Source organism: Peromyscus leucopus, chromosome 23 (assembly GCF_004664715.2).
Source record: "Peromyscus leucopus breed LL Stock chromosome 23, UCI_PerLeu_2.1, whole genome shotgun sequence".
Lineage (NCBI taxonomy): Eukaryota > Metazoa > Chordata > Mammalia > Rodentia > Cricetidae > Peromyscus > Peromyscus leucopus.
In genome coordinates this window covers 20,191,161-20,215,965 of record NC_051082.1, presented here as the reverse complement: position 1 = coordinate 20,215,965, position 24,805 = coordinate 20,191,161, and the positions used below count along the sequence as shown (strand labels likewise).

The 24,805-nt window shown below is 50.8% G+C and overlaps 1 protein-coding gene across 4 annotated transcripts; it reads left to right on the top strand.

Moving 5' to 3' along the window:
• Window positions 1-409: 409 nt before the first annotated feature.
• Window positions 410-24,805, top strand: Stx2 (syntaxin 2). 4 transcript variants are annotated; one of them, XM_037198269.1, is made up of 11 exons: window positions 410-587; window positions 10,603-10,675; window positions 14,113-14,212; window positions 15,497-15,571; window positions 16,914-16,987; window positions 17,711-17,819; window positions 18,356-18,429; window positions 18,539-18,676; window positions 20,676-20,786; window positions 21,673-21,797; window positions 23,115-23,201. In XM_037198269.1, the coding sequence occupies exons 2-10, from the start codon at window positions 10,655-10,657 to the stop codon at window positions 21,751-21,753; spliced, it is 783 nt and encodes a 260-aa protein (XP_037054164.1). In that variant the 5' UTR covers window positions 410-587; window positions 10,603-10,654; the 3' UTR covers window positions 21,754-21,797; window positions 23,115-23,201. The 4 variants fall into 4 exon arrangements, with proteins under 4 accessions (XP_037054164.1, XP_028726026.1, XP_028726028.1 ...); XM_028870193.2 differs by having other exon boundaries at window positions 466-587; window positions 10,598-10,675; XM_037198268.1 differs by having other exon boundaries at window positions 538-594; window positions 10,598-10,675.

The following is a 24,805-nucleotide window of genomic DNA, read 5'->3' as shown; positions in this document are numbered from 1 at the left end:
CTGCAGGTATTCTTTGTCTGAGGACCCAGGTGTGGCGCTCTCAGGGTCAGGATAGGTGATAGGTGTGCCTACCTTATTCCTGATTGCTTTGCTGTCCGTGTGTGCTGTAAAGTGAATTTAGAATTTTGTTCTTTCGCGGTTGGGCATAAATCTAGCGCATGGCAGGCAAGGGCTAGCCACTGATCTATACCCCCAGCTCTTGAATTGTTTGAGTAAACAAAACGAGCGAAAGCACAGCGATCAGCAAGGGCAGACAGCGCGTTAAACAGTCTAACCACGCCGGCCGAGCACTTAGGCCAGGCCCCGCCCCCAGATGGAACCACGCCCACTTCCCCACCCCTCGCGACGACCCGCCCAGGCGCCCGGGGTCCCGCGGGAGGGGGTGGGGCAGGCGCAAGCGCAGAGAGCGCGGGCGCGGTTGCCGTGGTAGCGCCTGGCCGAGGGAGGGCGGCGGCGCGGGGCCAGGACCCCGGCGGGCAGAGGCGGCGACGCGGCCACTCGAGAGTGTGCGGCCGGGCAGCTGAGAGGCGGGCGCCCCGCCCTGCTGGCCGGTGGGGATGCGGGACCGGCTGCCCGACCTCACGGCGGTGAGCGGTGCGCCGGATAGCGGTCCGGGCCGGCGGGCGGGCGGGCGGGCTGCTGAGGGTCCGGGGCAAAGACTCCAGGAGGGACCCGGAGAGAGGGATGATGGGGGAGGGACTCAGGAAGGGGAGTCCAGGAGCAAGATCCTAGGAGGAGCTTGAGTAGGGGGGCCGGGGGCGGACCCCTGGAGGTGGGCCTGGAGAGGGAGACCAGGGAAGAGAGGTCTGAGGAAGTACATCCCGGGTGGGACCCGGGCAGTGTCTCTAGGAGGGATCGAATAAGAGAGTTCTAGGTGTCCTGGGGTCTCCAGAGGCACCGGGGTCTCCAGGGGTGGCAGGGAGTAGTCTTGAGGAAGGACCCAAGCGGCTTCCGAGCAGGGTCCCAGGGAATGGGCTCCAGGGTTTTCTAGCGTCACAGGATGCACAGAAGGGAGCCGAGCAGTATTTCTGAGCAGAGTCTCAGGGGGAAGGACTCTAGGGTTCCTGGGGTCTTCATGGGTTGTTAGGGTGGGGTTCCTGGGGGGCGAGATCTCCGTGGGTCCCTGGGCAGGGCTGCGAGTGGGTTCCTGGGACAAGACTCCTGGGGTTCCCTGGGTTCCCAGGAACTCAGGTTGTTGGGACTCCAGGGGTGGGCAATAGGAGAGGTCCAGAGCCTGTGTTGGCTGTATCCTAGTCTGGGGAGAGCACTTCTGGGCACAGGTTCCGGTAGGTGTCTGGGGATGGGTTCTCTGCCTGCCTTGGCTCTATACCCCTGGCTGCTGTGGACTGATGTTTGTGGGTCAGGATCTTTTTGACCCCTAACAGGTCTAATTTCAATGAGTGAGAGGTGGTTCAGGGTTTTAGGCAAGGAGCAAAGGCTGGGCTTAGACCTCCAGGCCTGGGCTGATGTGTTTTTTTTTTTTTTTTTTTTTTTTTTGGTTTTTCGAGACAGGGTTTCTCTGTGTAGCTTTGCGCCTTTCCTGGGACTCACTTGGTAGCCCAGGCTGGCCTCGAACTCACAGAGATCCTCCTGGCTCTGCCTCCCGAGTGCTGGGATTAAAGGCGTGCGCCACCACCGCCCGGCTTGGGCTGATGTTTGATGCCTGCTTGGGACACACCATGGCACTGCCTGCCTGGTCTCATTTGCAAGGCTCTTATCACAACCTCTCCAGCTGCCCGCTCCACCCTGTAGGGTCCCTTTTCCCACTGCTGTGTTTCATGCCGTGCCTGATACAGAATGCAGTACCAAGGGTCCCTCACAGACACTCCACACGAACTTGGCGCTCAGGGGCTAGGTGCCTGGTGCGGTCACCACCACCCACAGCTGCCTGAGGTATTTTCCCAGTGCACTGGGGACCAGAAATGTGTTTACACTTTAACACAGGGCTTTAGTCACTAGTGAGCATTGTAGCAAGAGAGAGGCTGAGCTCTTTAGAGGGGAAGAGGGCTTACAATGTATATCTATCTACATTTGCAGTGGACATAGTCATTGTACCCACTTTTAGGGTATGATGTGACATTCAAGACATGTATGCAGTTCGAGCCCAGTCAGGGTGGTTGACCATACCCTCTCAGATGCTTATTTCTTTGGGGTGAGCACCTCAAGACCCTCCTCAGTAGCTACTTGCAAGTCATCGACCATAGTTACCCGACTGTGATGCCGAGCATTGGAAGGCATTTTTCCTCTCCAGCCGGACCCCAGAGCCACCTGTCTGCACTGTTCCCTTGTACCCTTCCCAGACCCTGCAACCATTGTTTTCTACCCCCTGGAGAGCAGCGTTTTAACTTCTACACACACGGCATTTCATGTTTCTGTGCTGATCTGCTTGGTGACCCTCACCCACCTGGGGGTCTTTTGCTGGATCCAGGTAGAAACCTGGGAAGGGAGAGAAATTGCTTCCAGGGCTGGACTCTTGGTAGGTTTTGTTGACGACCCTGAGGAGCAGCAGCAGCAGGTGGCAGTGCCCTCCAGTGTCACAGCTCTAGGCACTAGGAGTGGGACCCTGAGCAAGCGTGCTTGGGCAGTGGGGCCTTAACAGCTGCTAGGACAGTCTCCGCTGAGGTCTGAGACCCTTGGCCCTAAAGACCCGACAGCCCTCTGGAACTCTTCTCTGGCCCTTAAAGGCTTCTGTGCGCCTCCGGCCTCCGCTCCGCCGCTCCTCTGCTCCTTCCTGTCACACCCTAGAACTGCTGAGCGGCTTCCCACCCTGCAGCTACTGCCGCTCTGGCTGCTTCTGCTTCTCCGTTGACCCTGGTCCTGCCCTTCCTCCCCTGCAGCTGCCGTGACTCGGTGTGTGCTGTCAGGCTGTCCTGTCCGCTCCACTGTCGGTCAGAGCTGCTGCACCTGCCTTTCTCCACGCCACCAGTCCCCTCCTGCGCCGCTGGAAGTGGGGGTGGGGCAAGACCACTCCCAAGAAGCTTGCTCGAAACCCTGTCTCAAAAAAAAAGAATCCAGATAAACCTTGCAGAAGGTTCAATGACAACGGTCCCAGCCAAGACAGTAAAGGCTGTCCCTGGTTCTTAATGACAAGGGTACCTGACAGGACAGTGCAGCCTGTCCCCAGTGACAAGGATGCCTGACATGTCTGTGAGCATGGAATATCCCTGTCTTTCCTTTTTTCCATCTCTGACTTGCTAGGTGATTAGTTTTTGAGACAGGGTTTCTCTGTGTCACTTTGGTGTCTGTCCTGGATCTCGCACTGTAGACCAGACTGGCCTCGAACTCACAGAGATCCGCCTGGCTCTGCCTCCCAAGTGCTGGGATTAAAGGCTTGCGCCGCCACCGCCCGGCTCCCAGTTTGCCTCTTTAGCATCCATCCTGCTGATTTAGGGGAAAATGGTTCCTGGGTCCCCCCAGAGTTCACAAAGGCTGGCAGAGGCTGTGCCTTTTGGAGCTGGAGCCGTCAGCTCCAGGCATTGTGTGGGTTCCTCAAAGCATGTAATGTTCAACATGGCTGGGGCTGGCCTAGGGGGAGGCCAGATGGCTGGTTGACCGACAGTCCTTTCGCTCAAGGCAGCTGGAGCAGCGAGAGAGTCAGCTGCCTCATCCACCAGCGTCTTTGCATGCTGACGGAAAGATGAACATTGGGAAGACCGTTTATGATGAAAGCCTTAAGAGCCTGTCATTGTCTCTAATGCCAACCTGACAGTGCTTTAGCTGTGTGTGTGTGTCATTTCCCCGGGTTCCCTCTTGTTTGTCTCCACATCATTGACTGTGACCAGTTTCGAGTTCCATCTGTACTGCTGCCTGTAAAGTGGCAGTGACTTACTTGTATTAGCAGTGACTTGACTTCAATGCGTTCCATTTGAGTGAAGATGCCACCACTGTGAATGAGGCGGTCAGTGTGAAACTGGAGTTGGTGATGATAGAATGGGCAGGAGTCGAGACTGTCAAGGCCACCATCATCAGTTGGATTTCTTCCCTCTTGAAAACACCAGAGTGATTTCTGCTGGTTGTGGCTGGGTTTGCTTTTGCAGCGGAAACCCAGCCTCCGCTCTCTGAAGGGTTGCAGCCCTGGAGCAGGGTCTGAGGCCCACTGCCCTGAGACCTGGTTTCTTAAGTGTTTTCACTAGTGACCCCTTTTCACTTGAGAAATTTTTACATGCTCCTGCATGTGTAAGTCTGTGTAATACAGTTATATAAACGGAGCATTGACTGATAATGATAAATCATAGATGTATCTTTAAACAATTCTTTGGTATCCATACACTTACCATTTGTCAAGGATGACAGCAAATGAGATATATGTGTTTGTTTTTACATAAAGAATTAAATCTTGGTTGAATATTTGATACTATGGGATTCAGAGCACAGTGTTGCTTTTTGGATTTTATAATAGTCGATGTCCCAAAGCTCCTTCGTATGAATAGATGAGTAGTCCAAAGTGGCAGAAGTATGCTGAGGGCCATCTCAGAAGTTGTTGGGAATTCTGTCCTGATCCCAAACCTAATTTTTTTTTTTCTAATTGAAACTCAAGTCAGAAACTCAAACAGCAATTTAAAAACAAATACATCAACTTGATGTGTTTATTTGAGTGCACGCACCCCAGTGCGCATGTGGAAGTCAGAAGACCACTTGGAGTTGTTTATGTCTCCACCATTTGAGTCTTTAGTCACACTGAGGTGGTCAGGCTTGATGGCAGGCACACTGACCCACTGAGCCATCTCATGGGCCCCAGTAAGTCATTCTTTATCCCAGGATGTCCAAAAATAAGGCGGGCATGTGAATCGGTGGCCTGGGGACATGGCTTAGTTGGTAAAGTGCTTGCCTTGCGAGCTTGAGGACAATGGGGGCAGTCCTCAGGACCCACATTTTAAAAGGCATCGCGTACATACTGTAATTCTAACTTGCATACGAAACTCTGAATACTCGGGTTTTCTTGTATGGTGGTTGTCTTTCTGCCTTTCAGAGAGGTGTGTATCTAACCCAGGAGCCTCTGGGACAAGAGGCAAGTGCCCTGGGCTTACACTGTTGATACCTACTAGGGTTTCTGTTTTCAGGAAGTTAGAAAAAGCCACTTTCTCTTTAATATCCCTAGTCGAAAATTAACTGAATTGAATTTGGCATGTTTAAAGGAACTTGCTTTTCTTTTCTTTCTTTCTTTTTTTTTTTGTTTTTCGAGACACAGTTTCTCTTTGTAGTTTTGGTGCCTGTCCTGGATCTCGTTCTGTAAACCACAGAGATTCGCCTGGCTCTGCCTTCCGAGTTTGTTTTTCATTTTGGTTGGGGAGGTTTGGGGGATGGTCTCACACTACAGCCCAGGCCAGCTTGGAACTTAACTAGGTAGCCTAGGCCGACCTTGACCTCCTAGCAAGCCTCCTGCCTCAGCCTCCCCATTCTGGGATTACAAGCATGAGCAGGAAAGTTGGGCGTGGTGGCCCCTGGCTGTAATCGCAGCATTTGGGAGGGGGTTGTAGAAGGGTCAGAAATATAAAGCATTCTGAGTTCGTAGCTTCTGGCCTGGGCCACATGAGACCCTGTTTCAAAAGACAAACAAAGGGCTACTTTCCAGTTTAATTTTTGTTTAGTGAAATGCATTTTTTCAAGTAGTTTGGGATGGGTTGCCTGCCTCTTCACACCGTATATCCAAATGTTACTTCTTTGTAGATAAGATCTAGTGTTTAATTTTGTGGTTAAAATGGCTGAACTGCAATGGCCCTAGTGACCCAGAGTTTGAGGTTTTGCAGAAAAGCTCCTCATTAGCTGTGTATGCATCCACCTGAGGAAAAGGTACTCATGGTGATCACCTGTGAAGGACTTAAAAATGATCTCCTTTGAATGGCCATGATTCCAATGCTTGGGAGGTTGAGGCAGGAGGGTCCTGGGTTCCAGGTTTGCTTAGGTGATGTAGTAAGATCTTATTGCAAAGAGGATTAGTTGTGGAAAGCGGTTTGCATTCACAGATTGTGTATGGGCCGAGAGAAGCTTCCTGCTTGGCTCCTCTGCCCATTTAACACAAAACCTGGAGCAGCTTGCCTGAGATGGCTTAACCTCTGCGTCCAGGGTGAATCTGTCTCTGACATACAAGCACAGAGAGAGTGCCAGGTCTGAGCTAGAGGAGGCCCTAGAGACAGACTGGAAGTGGCTGGGTGCCGTGAATTCCCGTGGTTGAGAGCGGAAGAGCAAGAAGGCACAGTGAGCTGCATTTTAGGATGTTAGTAAATCAGAACGGATCTGGTCATGTAGAGGAGATTCTGGGTTTTTCCGTAGACCAATTGTTTCCTGTTTTTGCTCAAGATATATGTAAACTCTATGGCCTGAGAGCATCTGCCATGGCCAGACTTCCTCTTGGCCTCTTAGCTGCAGGATGAGCCTCCTTCCTGACAGCTTTCCTAGCCTCTGTGACCCTGCATGTTCTCCCTCTCTGCCTCGCTCACAGCTTCACCACCGGCAAGTCCCTGTCTGGCTTTTCCCAGTGTCCATAGCAATGGTCACCTTCTGTCCCAGCGGCCTGCCCAGAGGTGCAGAATGGTTTCTCTCCATGTGCCCCTGATTCCCTAACCACCCTGTCTTGAACTTGCCACTGCCTTGTGTCTCTGAGACTCTGGGCACATTTTCAGGCCATGGCTCATTCTCAGAGAGGATTGTCAGAAATGGGGTACTTGAGGTGCTCATGGCTCCAGGGCACTGTGGGATACCTGCAGCAGCCTTTCCCCTCCCCTCCCTTCCCCTCCCCTCCCTCCCTCTCTCCCTCCATCCATTATCTATGTCTTGCTGTATATCCCAGGTTAGCTTAGAGTTTGCTGTGTAGCCCAGTCTGGCCCCAAACTCAGGATCCTCCTACCCCCTGCTTCCCAAGTGCTGGAATTATAGGCATATCCTACCAGCACCTGTTCCCCCCTCCCCCAACCCCGAGAGGAACTCACTGGGTTATACAGGGTGGCTTGAAGTTTGGTTTTTTTTTTTTTTTTTTTTTTTTTTTTGGTTTTTTTGAGACAGGGTTTCTCTGTGTAGCTTTGTGCCTTTCCTGGAACTCACTTGGTAGCTCAGGCTGGCCTTGAACTCTGCCTCCCGAGTGCTGGGATTAAAGGCATGCACCACCACTGCCGGGTTCTCTTTGCATCTTGTAGATTCCGAGACACTGGTCCTTGACACTCCATTCCCAAGCTTGCAGATCCCCTGTGCTTTGATCTCACCTTGCTCTGTGACTGTCTCAGCTTAATTAATAATCTACCCTCCTCTGGAGTAGCCATCCTAACTGGGCATGTCAGTGCCCCTGTCCCAGCTGTGGTTCCCTTGCTTAGGGCTGTTGGTTCAGCCTGTCATACATATTTCAGTACTGTCCTTCATTCCGGGCATCTGGGCGAGCAGTTGACTGACAGTATGACTTGGGCTCGGGAAAGTCACACAGAAGGGGTGTCCATGGGCCAGGAAGACAGGATGCAGGTGTGTGGCCCTGAGGAGCCAGAGGGGGCTGTGCTAGGCTTCGTGGATATATAAGGCACTCTTAGGTGATTCCTTTTTTTTAAAATTTATTTATTATTCTTTTATATACATTAGTGTTTTGCCTGTATGTATTATGTCTGTGTGAGGGTGTCAGATCTTGGAGTTACAGACAGTTGTTAGCTGCCATGTGGGTGCTGGGAATTGAACTCAGGACCTCTGGAAGAGCAGTCAGTGCTCTTAACCGCTGAGCCATCTCTCCAGCCTGATGTCCCTTTTTTATTAAGCTGGTCCTAGCTATAAGGTCTCATTGTTATGCCCAGATCACAGAGACCCCCAAAAGACCACCACGGAGACTGAATCCCGCATGTAAAAGCAAAGAGCCTTTATTTCAATCAAGCGCCAGAGCTTAGTTCCTCTGTCTGTCCAACACAGCAGTGAGAGCAGAGAGCAGAGAGCCCTGAACTCAGGTGGGGCAGTTTTTATCATAGCGGATGTTGGAGTGAGGGAATTTCCAGTGTCCAGGGCCCTGATTGGATGACAATTGTCTAGGGGTATCTGTAAAACAAAAAATAGGTGTGTAGGTGTGTGCTAGACTCAAGGACATCTGGCCACTTTATCTAATGGTTGGAATGTTTGGGGTGTCAGGTACTTCCTCACCCCTGGGTGGATCCCTGGGTGGTATCAGCTTAAGGCTTTTCCTGGATCTGGGTGTCGCCTGCCAGTAAGCCTGTCACAGAAGCTGTGTCTAGGCCCCTAAGCCTGTCATGGCTGCTGTGTGGTCAAGCTCTTTTGGGGCCCCTTCACACTCTTCTCCCCTAGTGACAGAGGTTCCTCTCATACTCCTGTCTCTATCTTAGAGCCACACCCGAGCCTTTACTAACCAGCCATCTTATCCACCAAACAGCACTAGAGGGTGTATAGGATGTGGGAAGAGCTGAGCGTGCCATAGTGAGGGACCTGGGTGGTACGAGAGAGGCAGAATTCGTTGTGCTTTTATAACATATTTCTCTTTCTTCCTTTCTTTTTTTTTTGGGGGGGGGAGATGGGCAGGGGGGCAGGGTCTCTCTCTGTAACCCTGACTGGCCTGGAACTCAGAGATCGCTGCCTCTGCCTTCCGAGTGCTGGGGTTAAAGGCCAGCGCCACACTGCTCGGCTTTAACGTGTCTTAAAATTCGCAGATTTTTTTTTTTTTTTTTTTTAGCTGAGAATTGTAGTAGAATTTTGTTTGCACGTTTTCATGGGTGGTAAAGGAGCGCTGCTGTGTGTCAGACCTGCAGGGTGAAGGCTCGTCGGTTCCTAAGATGCCTTGCCGGGCTTGGCTGCTGGACAGGAGGCTGGGAGGCTGGGATCTTGCTGACTCATGGGGCTCCCCTAGGGGAGAGAGCTCAGCAAGTCCCTCCCCGGTGCCTCCTGGCAGGCTGGGCTCAGCAGTGGGATTTAGAGGCCAGCTTCTGAGGGGGCTTAGAGCTGTGACAGAAGCCGATGCTGGCCAATTTAGAGCTGTCTGCTGTAGAGGCTTTGATGGCGTGGAAGGGAGGCAATGCCAGCATTCCACTAGCATCCTGTGCAGACACAAGGCCCCAGGCCCCAAGGGCAGCAACAGCTGGGCTAGTTAGTACGTCATCCAGCGTTCTCAGGATCTCCAAGGCCATGCATCAGGCTTAAGGAAGTGTCTGGTTCTGTGTATGTTTGGTCCTGTTTAGGCCGTTGCTAAAAAGTAGCTCGGTTCTAGCTGTGTCTGTGATGTTACTGTCTTCTCCAGTTACTTGATTCTGGTTTCCCCAACTCCTCTTTCCGTGTCCTAATGTTTCTTATTATTAACACAGTGTGGTGATCGTTACCCTCTTAGAAAGAAAGGATGCCAGCTGACACACCTCGGAAGTTAGTACGCACTCTACAAAAGTTAGCTAGTGCTGTCAGAAGTTTTGCTTGTTTTTAGATGAGCTCTCCTGTTTCCCAGGCTGGCCTTGATCTCATTTTGTAGTGGAGATTGACCTGGAACTTCTGGTCATTCTGCCTCTACCTCTCAAGTGCTAGGATCATAGGTGTACACCACCAAACCTAGTAGCATTTTATTTTATCTATTTTACTTTTTGTTTTGTTTTGTTTTTCAGGATAGGGTTTCTCTGTGTAACAGCCCTGGCTGTCTTGGAATTCACTTTGTAGACCGGGCTGGTCTTGAACTCACAGAGATTCATCTGCCTCTGCCTCCCGAGTGCTGGCATTAAAGGTGTTCGCCACCACACCCGGCCTTTTTTTTTTTTTTTATTGTTTGGGACAGGGTTTTTATGTATCCCTGGCTATCCTGGAACTTGCTCTGAAGACCAGGCTGGTCTACCTGCCTCTGCCTCCTGAATGCTGGGATTAAAGGCATGTATTGCTGCCACCCACCTTAAAAAAGAAAAAGATTTATTTGTTTATATATTTTATGTATATGGTATCTTGCCTTCATGTTCATCTGCACACCAGAAGAGGGCATCAGATCCCATGGGACTACAGTTATAGACAGTTGTGAGCCTCCATGTGGGTGCTGGGAATTGAAGTTAGGATCTCTGGAAGAACAACCAATTCTCTTAACTACTGAGCCGTCTCTCCAGCTCCCACCCCCAGTAGCATTTTTAATCTTTACAGAAAATATAAATATTACAGGGATAATGATGTAGCCCAGTGCTAAGAGTACTTGCTTAGCATGCTCAGAGCCCAGAGTCAATCCCTGGGATGACTCTGTGTGTATGTGTGTGTGCATGTATGTGTGTATGTACAGTAGTACTTCAGTTCTTGGAGACACCTGTTTGTGTTTTTGTTTTTTAATTAATGTATACAGAGTTCTGCCTGTATGCATGCCTACCTGCCAGAAGAGGGCACCGGATCTCATTACAGACTGTTGTGAGCCACCTCAGTTCCCAGCAACCACTTGGTGGCTCACAACCATCTATAATGAGACAGACCTGTTTTGAGTGGCCCTGGCTGACCACCTGCATAGGTATCTGGCCTTTGTTTTCTTCCTGGGCTCCCCGCCCCCCCCCCCTTGGTGTCACCAGAATTAGGTGGCTGCAGGCTGTGGAGTGCGGCAGCTCTGCTGCACTCGGTGCTCAGTGGGCGGAGGTGCTGTGGGGCCCGTGAGACACTCTGAAGATGTTTTCCCTTGCAGTGTAGGAAAAGTGACGATGGAGACAGTGCTGTCGTCATTGCTGAGAAGGACCATTTCATGGACGATTTCTTCCATCAGGTAAGTGCTTCAGGACGGGCAGCCTCAGACTTTACCTTTGGCCCCGATTACCTTACTGTAGCAGTGTTTGTGGTCACCTGTGAAACAGCACACCCATGCACCCCGGAACCGCGTCTTCGCTAACGGTGGACCTTCTATCTGACCGTGGTGCCATGAGGTTGTGCCACTGGTACCGTCAAAGCCATCTGTACTCCATGTCACTCCCACCGGCAAGTCACCCAGCCATATGGTCCTCAGAGTTTCCCCATCGTGACTGACACGTGACTGTATTTTTGCAGGTTTTTTGATTTTGGAGTTTTGAGATAATGTCTCCGTGTGTGGCTCAGGTTACCATTGGCCCTGCCATCCCGCTGCCTCAGCCTCCTGACCGTGGCTGTTTTTAAAGTTGTTTGAAATATGTTAAGTTCTTTGGGACTTTGAGCAGCATCACAATTACACTTGATATTGACACAGTGACTGTTCATTCGGACAGCCTGGGAGGGAGGGCTGGATATACACAGGGATGGAGGCACTGTGGGACGCGGGACCAGTGTACCTGGGTGGGTGGGTCAGGGCTGTGTGTTTGCTGCTCTTCTATGACTTGGAGCTGCAATGTCCTAAGCAGTACTTCCTCCCTTGGGAAGCCAGCCACACCTCTGGAGTGGCTCTTTGGCCCCTTGGAAGCAGGAATCCTGACTTCTAGCTCAGTGTCTGGGACCTCATTTGCTGTGGGTGTTGGCCACGTGGGAAGTAGGGTACTTGGGCTCCGAGACCTTTGACTGTGACTGTATTTATCTGATTCTCCCAGAAGCACAAGCTGCATTTATTTGTTACTGACTTTCTTATTTCATAGTTGCTCCTGTGAAGTGACACCTTAGACAGAGAAACACCCAGGGCTTGTTAGCAGAAGGCCCCCGGTAGCAGGGCCTGTAGACTGTACACATCACACAGAATGATGCACAGGACAGAATTTGCTCCTGACCAGGGAGGGTTTGGTTAAAGACCAATAAAGCAAGGCCCCGAGTGGAGAACTTCCTGAGAAGATAGTTATAATGGGTGGAAGAGACTCTCTTGAAAGTGGTACTTTCTTTTCTTTTCTTTTTTTGAGACGGTTTCTCTGTGTAGCTTTGTGCCTTTCCTGGATCTGGCTCTGTAGACCAGGCTGGCCTCGAACTCACAAAGATCCTCCTGGCTCTGCCTCCCGAGTGCTGGGATTAAAGGCGTGTGCCACCACCGCCTGTCGAAAGTGGTACTTTCTAATGCAAATTGAAATGCCATCTCTGCACTGGAGCCAGCAACTGTCCCTTGATTTCAGCCTCCACAGCAACACAGCCAAGATATTAAAAGAATCCATTTTTATTAAAGTAATTTATATTTATGGGTGTTTTGCCTGCATATATGTCTGTACATCATATGTATGCATTGCCCACAGAGGCCAGGACAAGGTGTTGGGTCCCCTAGAATTATAGTTACAAATGGTTGTGAGCTGCCATGTGGGTGCTGGAAATTGAGCCCAGGTCCTCTGGAACAGCAGTCAGTGCTCTAACTGCCCAGCCATCTCTCCAGCCCCCCCCCCCACTAGCTTTTATTGTGGTTTCCATGGTTACTATAACTACACTCCCTAGTATGTGCTGTCTGTGCTGTGTAGTAGCAGTGGTGAGTGAGATGGCCTATGCCACCCCAGCCTTGTGGAGCCACTGTTCCGCCCTGCAACAGTGGAGTCACATGTGGGATTTTTCTTTAATACCTCGGTTTTCAGAATGTCTCTGGGCCTTGGGCTGTGGTTTCCTGCCCCCCCTACTGCCCTTCAGAAGGGTCACAGTGACACTGAGGTGTGTGCCTCTTCACTCCTGCACCCCCAGGAAGGTGCAGGGACAGAGTTGTTCAGCAGTAACTTGGGACACAGGACCAGGCTGCCTCCATAGAAAGCCAATCTAGCTATACATAATGTGCCTCGCTGTGTATGGTTTCACTGATCTGGAGGTGTGTTCATTACTTTTCTGTTGCTGTGATAAATCACCATGACCCAGATAACTTACGGAGGAGAAAGTTTTTTGGGCTTACGGTTGCAGAGGAATAAGAGTCCATTATGGCAGGGAGGCGTGGCAGTAAGTTGCAGGCATGGCAGCTGGAGCAGCAGGCTGAGAGCTCACATCTTAAACTGCAAGCGCAAAGCAGAGAGCTGGCTATCGGGGATAGTATGAGATGGGGAAACCTAAAGGCCTGCCCCCAGTGACTACTTCCTCCACCAAGGCCACACCTCTGAAACCTACACAAATGTGCCACCAGCTGGGTACCAAGTATTCAAATATGGACCCTGTGGAGGACATTCCCATCCAGACCATGACAAGAAAGAAAGTACTTTTTCATACACAAAATGTGCAAATGTGTGTTTCCTGTTTTGCTGTGACAAGTGACCAGAGACTGGGAGCTGTAAGCAGCACATCCTGTCTCCTAGCTCTAGAGCTGTCTGTCTGTCTTCAGGGAGCATTACAGGCTGAGGTCAAGCTAAGATTGAAATGCTGCAGAGGAAGGAGGGACCGCTCTTGGGTCTGGAGACGACTTTCCTGGTTTGCAGCCCCTCTCTCCTGACAGCACAGTGCTCCTTTCTCACGTCACATCTTCCTTCCTGACGTGAGTTCTTTAGTCTCTATTGTGTAGGACCAGCTAGATCACCCTGGGGCTTGGTTAGGATCTCACTGCTGTGAAGAGACACCATGACCACAGCAGCTCTTATGAAGGAAAACATTTCATTGGGGCTGGCTTACAGTTCAGAGGTTTAGTCCATTGTCATCATTGTGGGAAGCATGGTGGCATCATGGTGCTGGAGAGGTAGCTGAGAGTTCTACATCTGGATCCACAGGCAACAGGAAGAGAGAGTGAACTACTAGGCCTAGCTTGAGCCTCTGAAAACTCAAAGCCCACCCCTAGTGACACACATCCTCCAACTAGGCCATAGGTCTTTTTTTTTGGTTTTTCGAGACAGGGTTTCTCTGTGTAGCTTTGCGCCTTTCCTGGAATTCACTCTGTAGACCAGGCTGGCCTGAAACTCACGGAGATCCGCCTGCTCTGCCTCCCAAGTGCTGGGATTAAAGGTGTGCACCACCACCGCCCAGCTGCTTTAATCCTAATGGTAATATGGTGGATTTCTTTATGTCCTTATTACATTTTAATTTGTGTGTGTGTGTGTGTGTCTGTGTGTGTGTGTATGTGTACACGTGTGTATACGCTCATGTGCATGCTACAACAGGCAAGTGGAAGTCAGGGTACCTTTGGGGAGTTGGCTCTCTCCTTCCACTGTGGGTCTCAGGGATGAAACTCAGATCGTCAGGTTTGGTGGCAGCCACCTTGACCCACTGAACCCTTTTGTTTTTGTTTTTTTAAGTGACAATCCAGCCTCCCTCTTTGGGAGATGGACAGCAGTGGCAGCTTTGACCTTACCAGTGTCTCTTTCCTAGGTGGAGGAGATTCGAGGCAGCATAGCCAGGATTGCTCAGCACGTGGAAGACGTGAAGAAGAACCACAGCATCATCCTTTCTGCCCCAAACCCAGAAGGAAGTAAGTCTATCGCCTGTCTGTCTGTCCTCCAGCTTCCCCTTAGATGGAGTCCTATGCGCATGCATCTGAGCAGGCCCAGGCCCCCTTGGCGTTCCAGGGTGTCAGAGTCCAGCTGGGTGAGGACCACTGCGAGGCAGGATCCAAAGGATATGTGAGTGTGCCCGGTGGGACTCCAGCCATGACAGTGGTCTGCACTGTGCCCACCATTGAGGGACGGTGCACCTGGTGTTTGCGGATATTAACAACAGGCTAATTTGGAAAGCAGTGGTTGCTTGCCAGAGCTGGGTTAGTGATCAAGACTGAGAGGGATTCTGAATCTAGAGGTCAGCTGTGTGCCGTGTGCTTACAGAGCAGGTGGGACTGGACTCAGCGGGCATTTCCATTTCCCCGTGCCTTAGAATATCTGGATAATCTTTCTAAATCTCAGCTCTGCTTAGAAACATCGAATGCCTTTGTTTCGAAACTTTCAGGGTTGACTACCACTTACAGAAGAAGCCAGGAAATGAGGCGTGGCCTGTGGAGCCTCCCCCAGTGTCTGGTTGCTTCTGCACACTGTAACTTTAGGCCAGCTCACTGACCGTTGGCTACTCTGCTGACCCAAGGAGCCAGTCTGCCTGTTTTTAGGCTGCGTATTCTGCTTCCTCCTGGGGAGCCTCAGAGTCTCTGATTTTCTGGTCACACTGGGGATTTGTAGGGCCTCCCTGGCATCTGCCAGGCCTCGGTATGCTTCAGCTCCATGGGTGTTTTTCTGACCTCACCTCAGATTGCAAGAAAGACTCTGGGTGGGGTCCCCCAGAGCCTTCTTAGATGTCATAAGGGTTCAGTCATTTGAGGGACTACCATTGTCAGTTAGCCGTAGCAGGTGACCTTTCACCCCGAGAATAGCTAGGGCACCAGAGTTGGCTCTGAAGGTTTAGAGCCAGGTCTCCTGGAGAGTGGCATGCATGGTGTGTCCCATGGAGCAAGGAGGACTGGGAGGATGGTCCCAGCAGGAGGGACCTCTGATGCCAGGGCAGGCCTCTTCCAGAGTGTGGTTGTTGCACTTCCCGTCCTGGTGAAGGTTAGCAGGAGTGAGCCTGCAGTTCTGGTCCCCACCAGCTGCATCCAATGGCACAGTTCAGGGTGTACCAGGAGCTGGTCTGGGCATGGCAGTGGTGGCTGGGGCAAGCGTGCTTGGGAAGGCGCTGGGGAGAGAAAGCCCGATGCTTCCGTGCTTGGCCCGCATGCGTGGATGTGCAGGGGTCGAGTGTTCCAGCTCAAATGCTTTATTTGAACCTTTTAAAGAAATAAAAGAAGAGCTGGAAGACCTGAACAAAGAGATCAAGAAAACCGCTAACCGGATCCGAGGCAAGCTAAAGGGTAAGTCTGCCTTCTAGGGTGCTGGTGTGGTGTGGACATTGGTACCTTTTCCTTGGACTTTTATTACTCTCACATTTCCCAAAATAAAAATTGAGACTACTTCTAAGTAGGTTGGCTATGTGTGTCTGGGCCGCTGGTTCCCATGCTACATCTCACTGTGGCCCTGTTGGTGGCATTGAGAAGGGGGAATAGCCTTTACAGTGAGTCACAAAGCTCTCAGATGGGTCTCTTAGCTAGAACATGCTTTCCAGCCACCAGGAGCCCAGCTGAGGTCATGGTGCTCTGTGTGGAGCGTGACACCTGGCCTGGGTGAGGGTTGTGGCTTTCCGCACAGTGCTTAAATACAAGTTGCCTTCCTTGATCTGTGAGGAAGACGTGTTGAACTCACAGAGACACATCAAAGGGGACAAATCTCATCTCTGCGTGGCACACCCTCTTCTCCAGGGGCGGCAGCTCCGGAGGCAGACATGCTGGCCAGGTCCTAATGCACTCCCCACTGGTCTCAAGGCGGACCCTGAGAGTGTGCACCTTAAAAACAATGTTGTTCCCAAGAGTACAACCACTTTATATCTAATTCAGACTCGTCACAGTGACTGGATGTTTAAAGACACCTGACACAGCCCAAATACACGCACCAAATACTTAAAACACAAATGCACACACATGCAGACAGAACCAGAACAACACAGAGACAAACGTGTGGCTACACAAATGCATACACACAAATACAAGCATATAAATGCATAAATACTAACATACAAGGCCCATGCACAGTCACATACCCGTGTACATATTCGTGCGTGTTTTTGCTTTTTGTGTGTTTTTCTGTATGCATGTGTTTATGGTTTTGGTGTGTATGCATACATTTATGTATGCAACTGTATGCATGCTTGTTTGTTGGTATTTGTATGTGTTTACATGTGTGTTAATGTGTGTAGACACAGGTGTTTGCGCATGTCTGTCATTGAATACATGTGTGTGTGTGTGCAGTGTTATAAGCATTTCTTCTGATGGCTAGTCTTTAGAACAGTGGTTCTCAACCTGTGAGTCCTGACCCCTTTGGGGGATCCATATCAAATATCCTGCACATCAGATATTTACATTGCAGTTCATAACAGCAGCAAAATTACAGTTATGAAGTAGCAACAAAAATAGTTTTATGGTGTGTGGGGGTCACCACACCATGAGGAACTGTGTTAAAGGGTCACAGCGTTAGGAAGGTTGAGAACCACTGCTTTAGAGGATTATTTTAAGAGGTCACCTGTTGTTTCGTTTTATGGGGAAAATTGAGGCCATCCTGAGACTGCTGTCATATCTGAGTGACTGCCCTGCTTCCTTCTAGCTATTGAGCAGAGCTGTGATCAGGACGAAAGTGGGAACCGAACTTCTGTGGACCTGCGGATACGACGGACCCAGGTCAGCCTTCCAGCCTCAGTTAGATTGAAGTGATGCAGAAGAACGGCATTTCACTTTGTCCAACCTCAAAGCAATTTCTTTTTCTTTCTTTTTTTTTTTTTTTATTGTGCTGGGAATTGGAGCTGGTGCCCTGCATGTGCTCAGCAAGAGCTCTGTCACCGAGCCACATCCGAGCCCAGTTCTTTCATCTTTCTGGTCACCGGCCGCCCGCCTGTGGGCTGCATCTCTTCACTGTGAAGAGACGCCCCAGAAACCCACATGGTCTGTGCCACAGAGCAGGGGACCAGCTGAATCATCTGGATGTTAGTGGTTTGGTCTTAACTGTTTGGGGTTTATGATCGAAACCTCGGAAGTTCAACTCGGTGTGACCAAGCCTCGCAGCTGGTTTCAGCCTCCCCTAATACCTACCTTCAGAAGTCAGCTGACGGCTGTAGGCCTGGGCTTGTTTGTTGTTGGTGTTGTTGGTGTTTTTTTTTTTTTTTTTTGAGACAGAGTCTCATAGACCAAGCTGACCTTAAACTCACAGAGATCCACCCTCCTCTACCTCCTGAGTGCTGGGATTAAAGGCGTGCGCCACCATGGCCCGGCCCAGGGAGCCCAGGTCATGCAGCCTCCCTTGCTGCGTTTGCTCTATTTTCCGCTGGCAGGGGTGACAGTCCGAGCTCCCCACTCCTAGGGAAGGAATGACTCTCAGACAGTAATGCCGTCTTTTCCACCTTGTAGCACTCGGTGCTGTCCCGGAAGTTTGTGGAGGTCATGACGGAGTACAATGAAGCACAGATCCTGTTTCGGGAGCGAAGCAAAGGCCGAATCCAGCGCCAGCTAGAGATCAGTGAGTGGGGAGAGTGTGGGAGACACTCTTCACGGCTCCTTCACACCTCTTAACTTTTCTAATAATGCCTGGGCTTTGGGCCTAGAGTCAGCCAGATGTGTTCAGAGTTTGGAGTGAGGGGCAGGTGCTGAGTCGCTCGGAACTGCCGTTGCTTTTCTTCTGTCAGTCACATTTGGAAAGCGCGAGGTCCTGATTTCTTCAGGCCTGTCTGTGTCCTGCCGCCCCTCCAGCCTGGCTGGGAGATGACCTCCCATGGGTTTGGTCATCCGGTTGTCACAGGCCGCCTTCAGCTGAGCTCCCTCTGGCCAGAAGCCTGTGGTGAACCTGCAGGAGAGCACAGCCGCTCCTGTGTCACACCGGGGTGGGTTTGTGACACATCTCAGTCACATTTCTGCCACGGAAAGGCTCTTAGGAAGGGCAGGGAAGCCCTGTTGGCGATGTCAGTGGCCCAGTTAGATCTTAGGGGCCCCCTTAGTTGGCCAGCCCTGGCTGTTGAGCCACGGCTGCATCCTCAGTGCAGTTCCGTTGTCCCTCAGCTGGGAGGACCACCACTGACGATGAGCTGGAGGAGATGCTGGAGAGCGGGAAGCCGTCCATCTTCATCTCGGATGTGAGTGCCTCAGCTGCGAATGCACACATTTAGCCTAGATGGGCAGTTTTTGCTTTTAACTCTCCAGCCAGTCTGGAGTTAGTGATACTTTTCCTTTTCTCTTCGGAAGATTATATCAGATTCACAAATCACTAGGCAAGCTCTCAACGAGATCGAGTCACGTCACAAAGACATCATGAAGCTGGAGACCAGCATCCGAGAGCTGCACGAGATGTTCATGGATATGGCCATGTTCGTGGAGACCCAGGTAATGAGGCACCTTCCACTGGTCGTGGAGAGTCAGCCTACTCTGGCCAAAAAAGCCATGGCTAGGTATCCAGGCTCAAAATTCAGGAGTTGTTCGTGGTGTTAATGCTGAACTGAAACCCGAGTGTACACTTCCTCAGTAGGATACTGGTTAGTTCCAGGAGCCGTGGCATGCTCACAGGCCAGCGACTTAGATAGAGAGCCACAGGCAACACCAGGTGCTTGAACCAAGTGCTTGTTCATGGAGAATAACGAAACCTTCAAATGTCTGTGGTGGGTTTTAGGTTAAAATTAAAGGATATACAGAAACCTTCCTGTAGCCATGGATATGTATAAGTGTAAATATAGGTGAACACACATCATGTGACCTCAGCTACATATAGCAGTGCTCCCAGAGGATGGAGGTGGCCAAGCCAAGCACCCTGAAAACAGCAGGACTGTGTGTGTGTGTGGGGGGGGGGCGTTGGTCTTCTTCTCTTGGGGCTGTTGCCTACAAGAACGGCTGAGCAAGCGTCAGGCCAGTGTCTCCAGACTAACCTTGAGGGAAAATCCGTGAGACTGACTATGAGACTATGAGGGTGTTCTTGCCTGCTCTGCAGCTCAGGCAGGGAGGACCACAGAGTGCCTGCAAGTATAACGTCGAGTTGTGTGTGCATGTGTGATGTGTCCATACTGACTCAGTTGCAGTGGGAACCTGCAGAGACTGAACTGGTCTTCCAGGGTTTCCAGATCCCTCAGGAGAGTCTGGGGCAGGCTACAGTGCAGCTGGCCTCCGTGAGACAAGCTTTTGTTCCTCTCCTCTTTCTGAGGCAGCTGTCAGGGTGTCGTGACTGATAGCTAGTGATGTTCTGTGATTGTCTGGATAAGTAAAGGGTTTAGGATATCCATCACCACATGCCCTGAATGGTGTTTATTTTGATAAACCTTATCATAAAAACATGTGAGGGTTGGGAATTTAGCTCAGTGGTAGAGCGCTTAAGGCCCTGGGTTCGATCTTCAGCTCCAAAAAAAAAGTGTGAAAAATCTCAAGTACCATACGCCTGTGGAGCATGCTAACAGTTATGTAGAGGCAAGGATAGGCACTGGTGGGTTGGAATTGGTATGTGGGCAGGGATGGGCATTGATGGGCAGAGATGGACACGTGTTTCTTTTTGACCTTGGATGGACTAGTTGTCACTTGGTCTAAGAACTGGGGAGCAGGGTATCTGTTGACTTTCTAGGTTCAGAGGGAAGTAGTTGTGTCATAAGAATATTAGATTGATTTTGAAGTCACAAAGCTTTGGAATGGCTCAGGCTTTAGTTATGATCACTCCAAAGCTAGTGTATGGTATGAAGCATCATTAGGACCAGCCACCATTGGTGGCCTCACTTCCCTGCTACCTTTTAGAAGTCTGACATTGTGTTAACGTTGATAATCCAGAAACACAGAGTCAGGACTTTGTAGTGCATTTGTTTGTGAATGATAGTTACCTGTCCATCCTTCTCCAATGCTTTGCTATTGGCTGCTGCAGACTCTCTCTCCTCCTGGACAGGACCCAGGTAATGCACCCCATCCCCCCAACATGCTGTGGAGTCTCTTCCATTTTCATGTCTGGTCATCAGTTCATTGTCACCCGGAGGCTGTCCTTAGTTCGCTGATATTGTAAAGATAAACAGTGGTGACTTTCTGCCTCTTAGAAAAGACATCATCCTTTGTGTGTGGAATGTTTTACACAGCAGTAAAACATGAGACGAATCCGAGCTTGCGGTCCTCCCTTCACTGTGTATCTGTGAAGATATGTCAGGTCATAACTCATCCGTAGTCCTCACCTGTCGCCGTCACTGCCCACCCCGTTCAGCTGCTTCTGAAACATGAATGGGACTGGATTGCGTTTGCTGGCACGTCCGCACCAGCCTCGCCCTCCTGTCTCCATCCCTCTCATGCTGGGCCTCCGTGAGAGCCGTCTCAGGAGACACGGCAGAGGGATTTGACGTTTTCTGAGTTTGACGCTTGTTTTCAGGGTGAAATGGTCAACAACATCGAGAGAAACGTGATGAATGCTGTAGACTATGTCGAACACGCCAAGGAAGAAACCAAGAAAGCCATCAAATATCAGAGTAAAGCCAGGCGGGTGAGTTGCGTGTGCTGAGGACTGAGCCCTAGGGTGGTCTCTAGCTGTGGAAGTGCTTTAAATATGTGTTTTATTTTAAAACCAAAATAATTCTTTTCACTAAAATTTCCCAAGCTGATTGGCTTATTTGTATATTAGCCATTTAGTGTTGTAAGTAATTAAAACCCTTAAGAACCTCAAGTCAGGACGAGCCTGCCTCTTCTGAGCTCTGTTCCCTTTGACTATCATCTGGAGGGAGGGACAAGGTGATGGGATTTGGGTTTCAGCTAAAAATCATTGGTGACCCATTGTATGTGAGAGCTGTTTGCTCTGTTAGGTAAGTGGCCGTCTGAGGCCGTGGGTAGGCCTGGTGTCTTGGGTAGGAGCCCTGGGAGGCAGTCTCAAAGGCAGACAGATCTCTGATGCTGGAGGCGGGTTGGGTTCCACATTGCTGCCTGCCGAGGATGATGTCTGCTTGGCAACAAGTTGTAACACCTCTGTCTGCCTCTTCAGAGCTCCACAGGGGCGTGCAAGCTCTTCCAGGACAGCTGAGGGCCTGCAAAGGGCATCACTGCCTGCCCCCGGTGGGAGGGAGGCGGAAGTGGGCTGGCTCCCTTGTCAGAGCTCTGACTTTGCATGTTTCAGTCCAGCGGAAACCGGTATGAGCCTGTTGTGTGCCCCGGAGAAAGCTAGTGTTCCCTTGTTACAGCGCAGACTGACTCTCAGAGGCCTGATCTTATTGATCAAGCCACCCTGGGAAGTAAAGACTGCTCCAGGCGTCAGGAGAGGGCCTGTAAGTTAGAGTTGAAAATGAGTTCTGGCACTCGCTCCACTCCCAGTGAAGGATGCCCTCGACCGTGGCAGTGTGCAATCAGAGTGGTATAATCAGCCTGCTTTTCTTTGACAGAAAAAGTGGATAATTGCTGCTGTGGTGGTGGCTGTCATCGCTGTCCTGGCTCTAATCATTGGCTTATCGGTTGGCAAATGATTGCGTAGCTGGCGCTGGGTGCTTGCCTCTCCCTCAGGGTGGCAGTAAGTGACTAATCAACTAATTTACTTATTAACCTTTTCAATCAGCCCCTAGTGTGTTTGCCCAGTGTTAATACACTTAAGAGTCACGGGGGCCTGTCCGCTGAGTGCTCGGTGGAGGTCTTAGTGGCCTCTGTTTACTGAGGTGACACAGGCTGGGAGGCCACTCAGCTCTGCGCAGGGTGGCCACTGGTCCACAGAGCCTGTCCCCAGTGGACACTAATGCACCGCTGCAGCCTGCTTCTTATATTGTAACTTTGAGAATATTGGGCACAGCTGAGACTGACTGAAATACTCTTCACTGCTCAGTTCACCACGGAACTGAGAGCATGGAGCTTGAGCTGTGGACAACAGCAGCAGACCAAAGTCTTCTCAGGTCCCTCCTTGGCAGCAAACCCTTACTAAAATGAAAACCCTGATAATTTGATCACCTGCCTGCTAATTCTGGCAGGACCATGAGTGTCGCACTGTCTGTGTGGAAAGTCTTGTTTTGTCGATCATTTCCCCCGCCCCCCCAATCCTGCACTGCATCCTTGTGAACACTGGGCACTCGGTGGTGGTGCTTGACACTTTTTTTTACTGTGGTGGCAAGGCTCTCCCAAGCTGCAGTTCCTCATGGCCTTTCCACCCGCGAGGCTTCTCATGATTTGAGCAGCTGTCGGGCGGGCATGGCTGCCATGGGCAGCAGCAGTGTGCTCTTGGGGTCAGTGCGGGCCTCGGAATCGCACAGAGAGCATCCGTCCTGGGACGAGAAGGACTTGCAGCTCCATGTCTGTTGGAAAGGAGGTTTATACATCTTTCCCGATGCCATCCTCTTAGTCTACTGAAAAAGATGATATTGGATTTTCTCTGCTAAAAAAACAGTATTTTTCAATATTTTCATAAGTCTCTGTACAACCATGCACTTTTTTTCTCTGTAGCACAATGAGGTCAGCTGACTATGGTCACAGAGGTCCATTGGTGGCTCTCAGCGTGGTCAGGAAAGGGCTTGCTTTCTATGGGTGCCCACGGGCTCTTCTTGCTAGGCCCCGGAAATCAGGTGTGATCCTCTGCCTGGGCCAGCTGGACATTTGCCATAATGCCTGCAGTTAAAACACACACATGCACACATGCATACATGCACACTCATTCACTCATTCATAAAACTAGACCAGTCAGCCGGGCCCTGTCTAGAAAGATGGTTTCCTGTTCCCTGCTTTCTCCCCTGGAGCGTGTTTGCTAATGACGGACAGTTGTTTTGATTGCCCAGTTAGAGCAGGGCATCCTGGGGATGGTGCTTCTTTCTCTCTGCATTGTAGATTCCTGTCTCTTTTCTTGCAGAAGGTGATGTTCATCCTCATTTGTGTAGTCACTTTGCTTGTGATCCTTGGAATTATCCTAGCAACAGCATTGTCATAGCAACCGCAGCACCCCAAGAGTTCTTTGTCCTCAGGGACTCCGGCCACACCTGCAGCAGAGTCCTGTCCTGTCCTTTCACATGTGACTCTCAGACCTCAGGCCTGGGCCGAGTGCTGAGGTTTTTTCGGTGATGAAGAATAAAGCGCCACAGAGGTTTTCATACCATGCAAACACCATGAGCCGAGTGGACGCAGCATGCCAGCCCAGATAGCCTTGGTCTCTGAAGGACACCGCAGAGATTTCACAATGGTGGCCTTGTCTCGGTAGCCTTGAAATATTGAAATAGGAATGATTGAAAAATCCTGAAAAAAGATGTCAGTGTTACAGATTTGTGTGCAGTTTAATTAGGGTGCGCTCTGTGCTCGCTGACAGTGATAATGAGGAGACTTCGCACCGGGCCTGATTTCTGTTCATGTCTTGCTTGCAGAATCATCACAGAACTGTTTTGTAAGGTATCCATAATTTTAAATATCTGTAAATTAAATTCCTTAATATATTAACATCCAAACCCCCTTTTTCTAAGCTAGACACTGCCTTGAGAAGGACAATGGGCAGGCCCTAGGCAGCCATGTACAGGTTGCTGTTGTCACAGAGAACGTGGTCTTGCGGCCCTCGAGGCCTTTCGTCAGGGCTTCCTGGTGACCCTGACCTAGGAAGTGTAAGGGTCGGAGAAGTCTTGATTGTCGTTAGCTCATTTCTACCGACTTCATGCGCTGCGCTGTACTCCCGTGGCCCTCCTCCCTGCTCACTGGTGCTGGCGGAGTGTCAAGGCAAGTCGATGACGGAACCAAGACTTGGTGCTCACTAATCTCAAGGGAATAGTCCCAGCAGCGGCAGAGCCCTTCTTGGGCAGCATCCGAAGGACCAGATGCTCGGCTGAACCCCCACCAATGCCCAGAGCTCCTAGGAAACCATGATGGACGGTATGAAGATGTGGGCCGTGTGGCCCAGTGACTGCGGATCTGTATGCCGATACGCCAACTGAATATGCGAAGGACACCAGAGCCTCGTGACCCGTGCTGACTGCTGACTGCCGACCGCGTGTGTGGATGCTCACTCTGTCCCGGCCTCACTTGGCTGGATCTGATGGAGCCATGCTGATTCGGAACACCAATCGTGAGAGATACCGAACTGTTTAGAAAGCACAGCCCTTACAGTGGTGAGGCGCTCACTCGCCTCCTCCCACCTCCCAGCCTCACACCCCGCGTGCCGAGAGCGCCTGCAGGAGGCTGGGCTAGCGTCCTGGTCCAGAGCTCATCTGCAGCGGCCAGCTCTGCAGATGGGGCTGTGTTTGTGCAGCTCCCGCCCTCTGCTCCAGTGCCATCGGACTTAGCTGCAGCGACCTGCATGCCACCCAGGTTCCCACCACTTCAAGTCCAGCCTGAGTCCTTGGCCCGCAATGTGCTCAGGTGGCCTCTTGACCAAGCGGGTGCCTGAATCTGGCTTTCTAGTGAGGCAGGGGTGTATGGGGTGAGCGAGTCAGCCCTCAGGATATATTTCTATGCTGACTTCATAGCCTGTTTAAAAATACATTTACAGATTGTCTTGTTACTTTTTCCAACGATTTCTTCAAAAATTTTGTGTTTACATTAAAAAGTTCTCAGAGAAGCAAA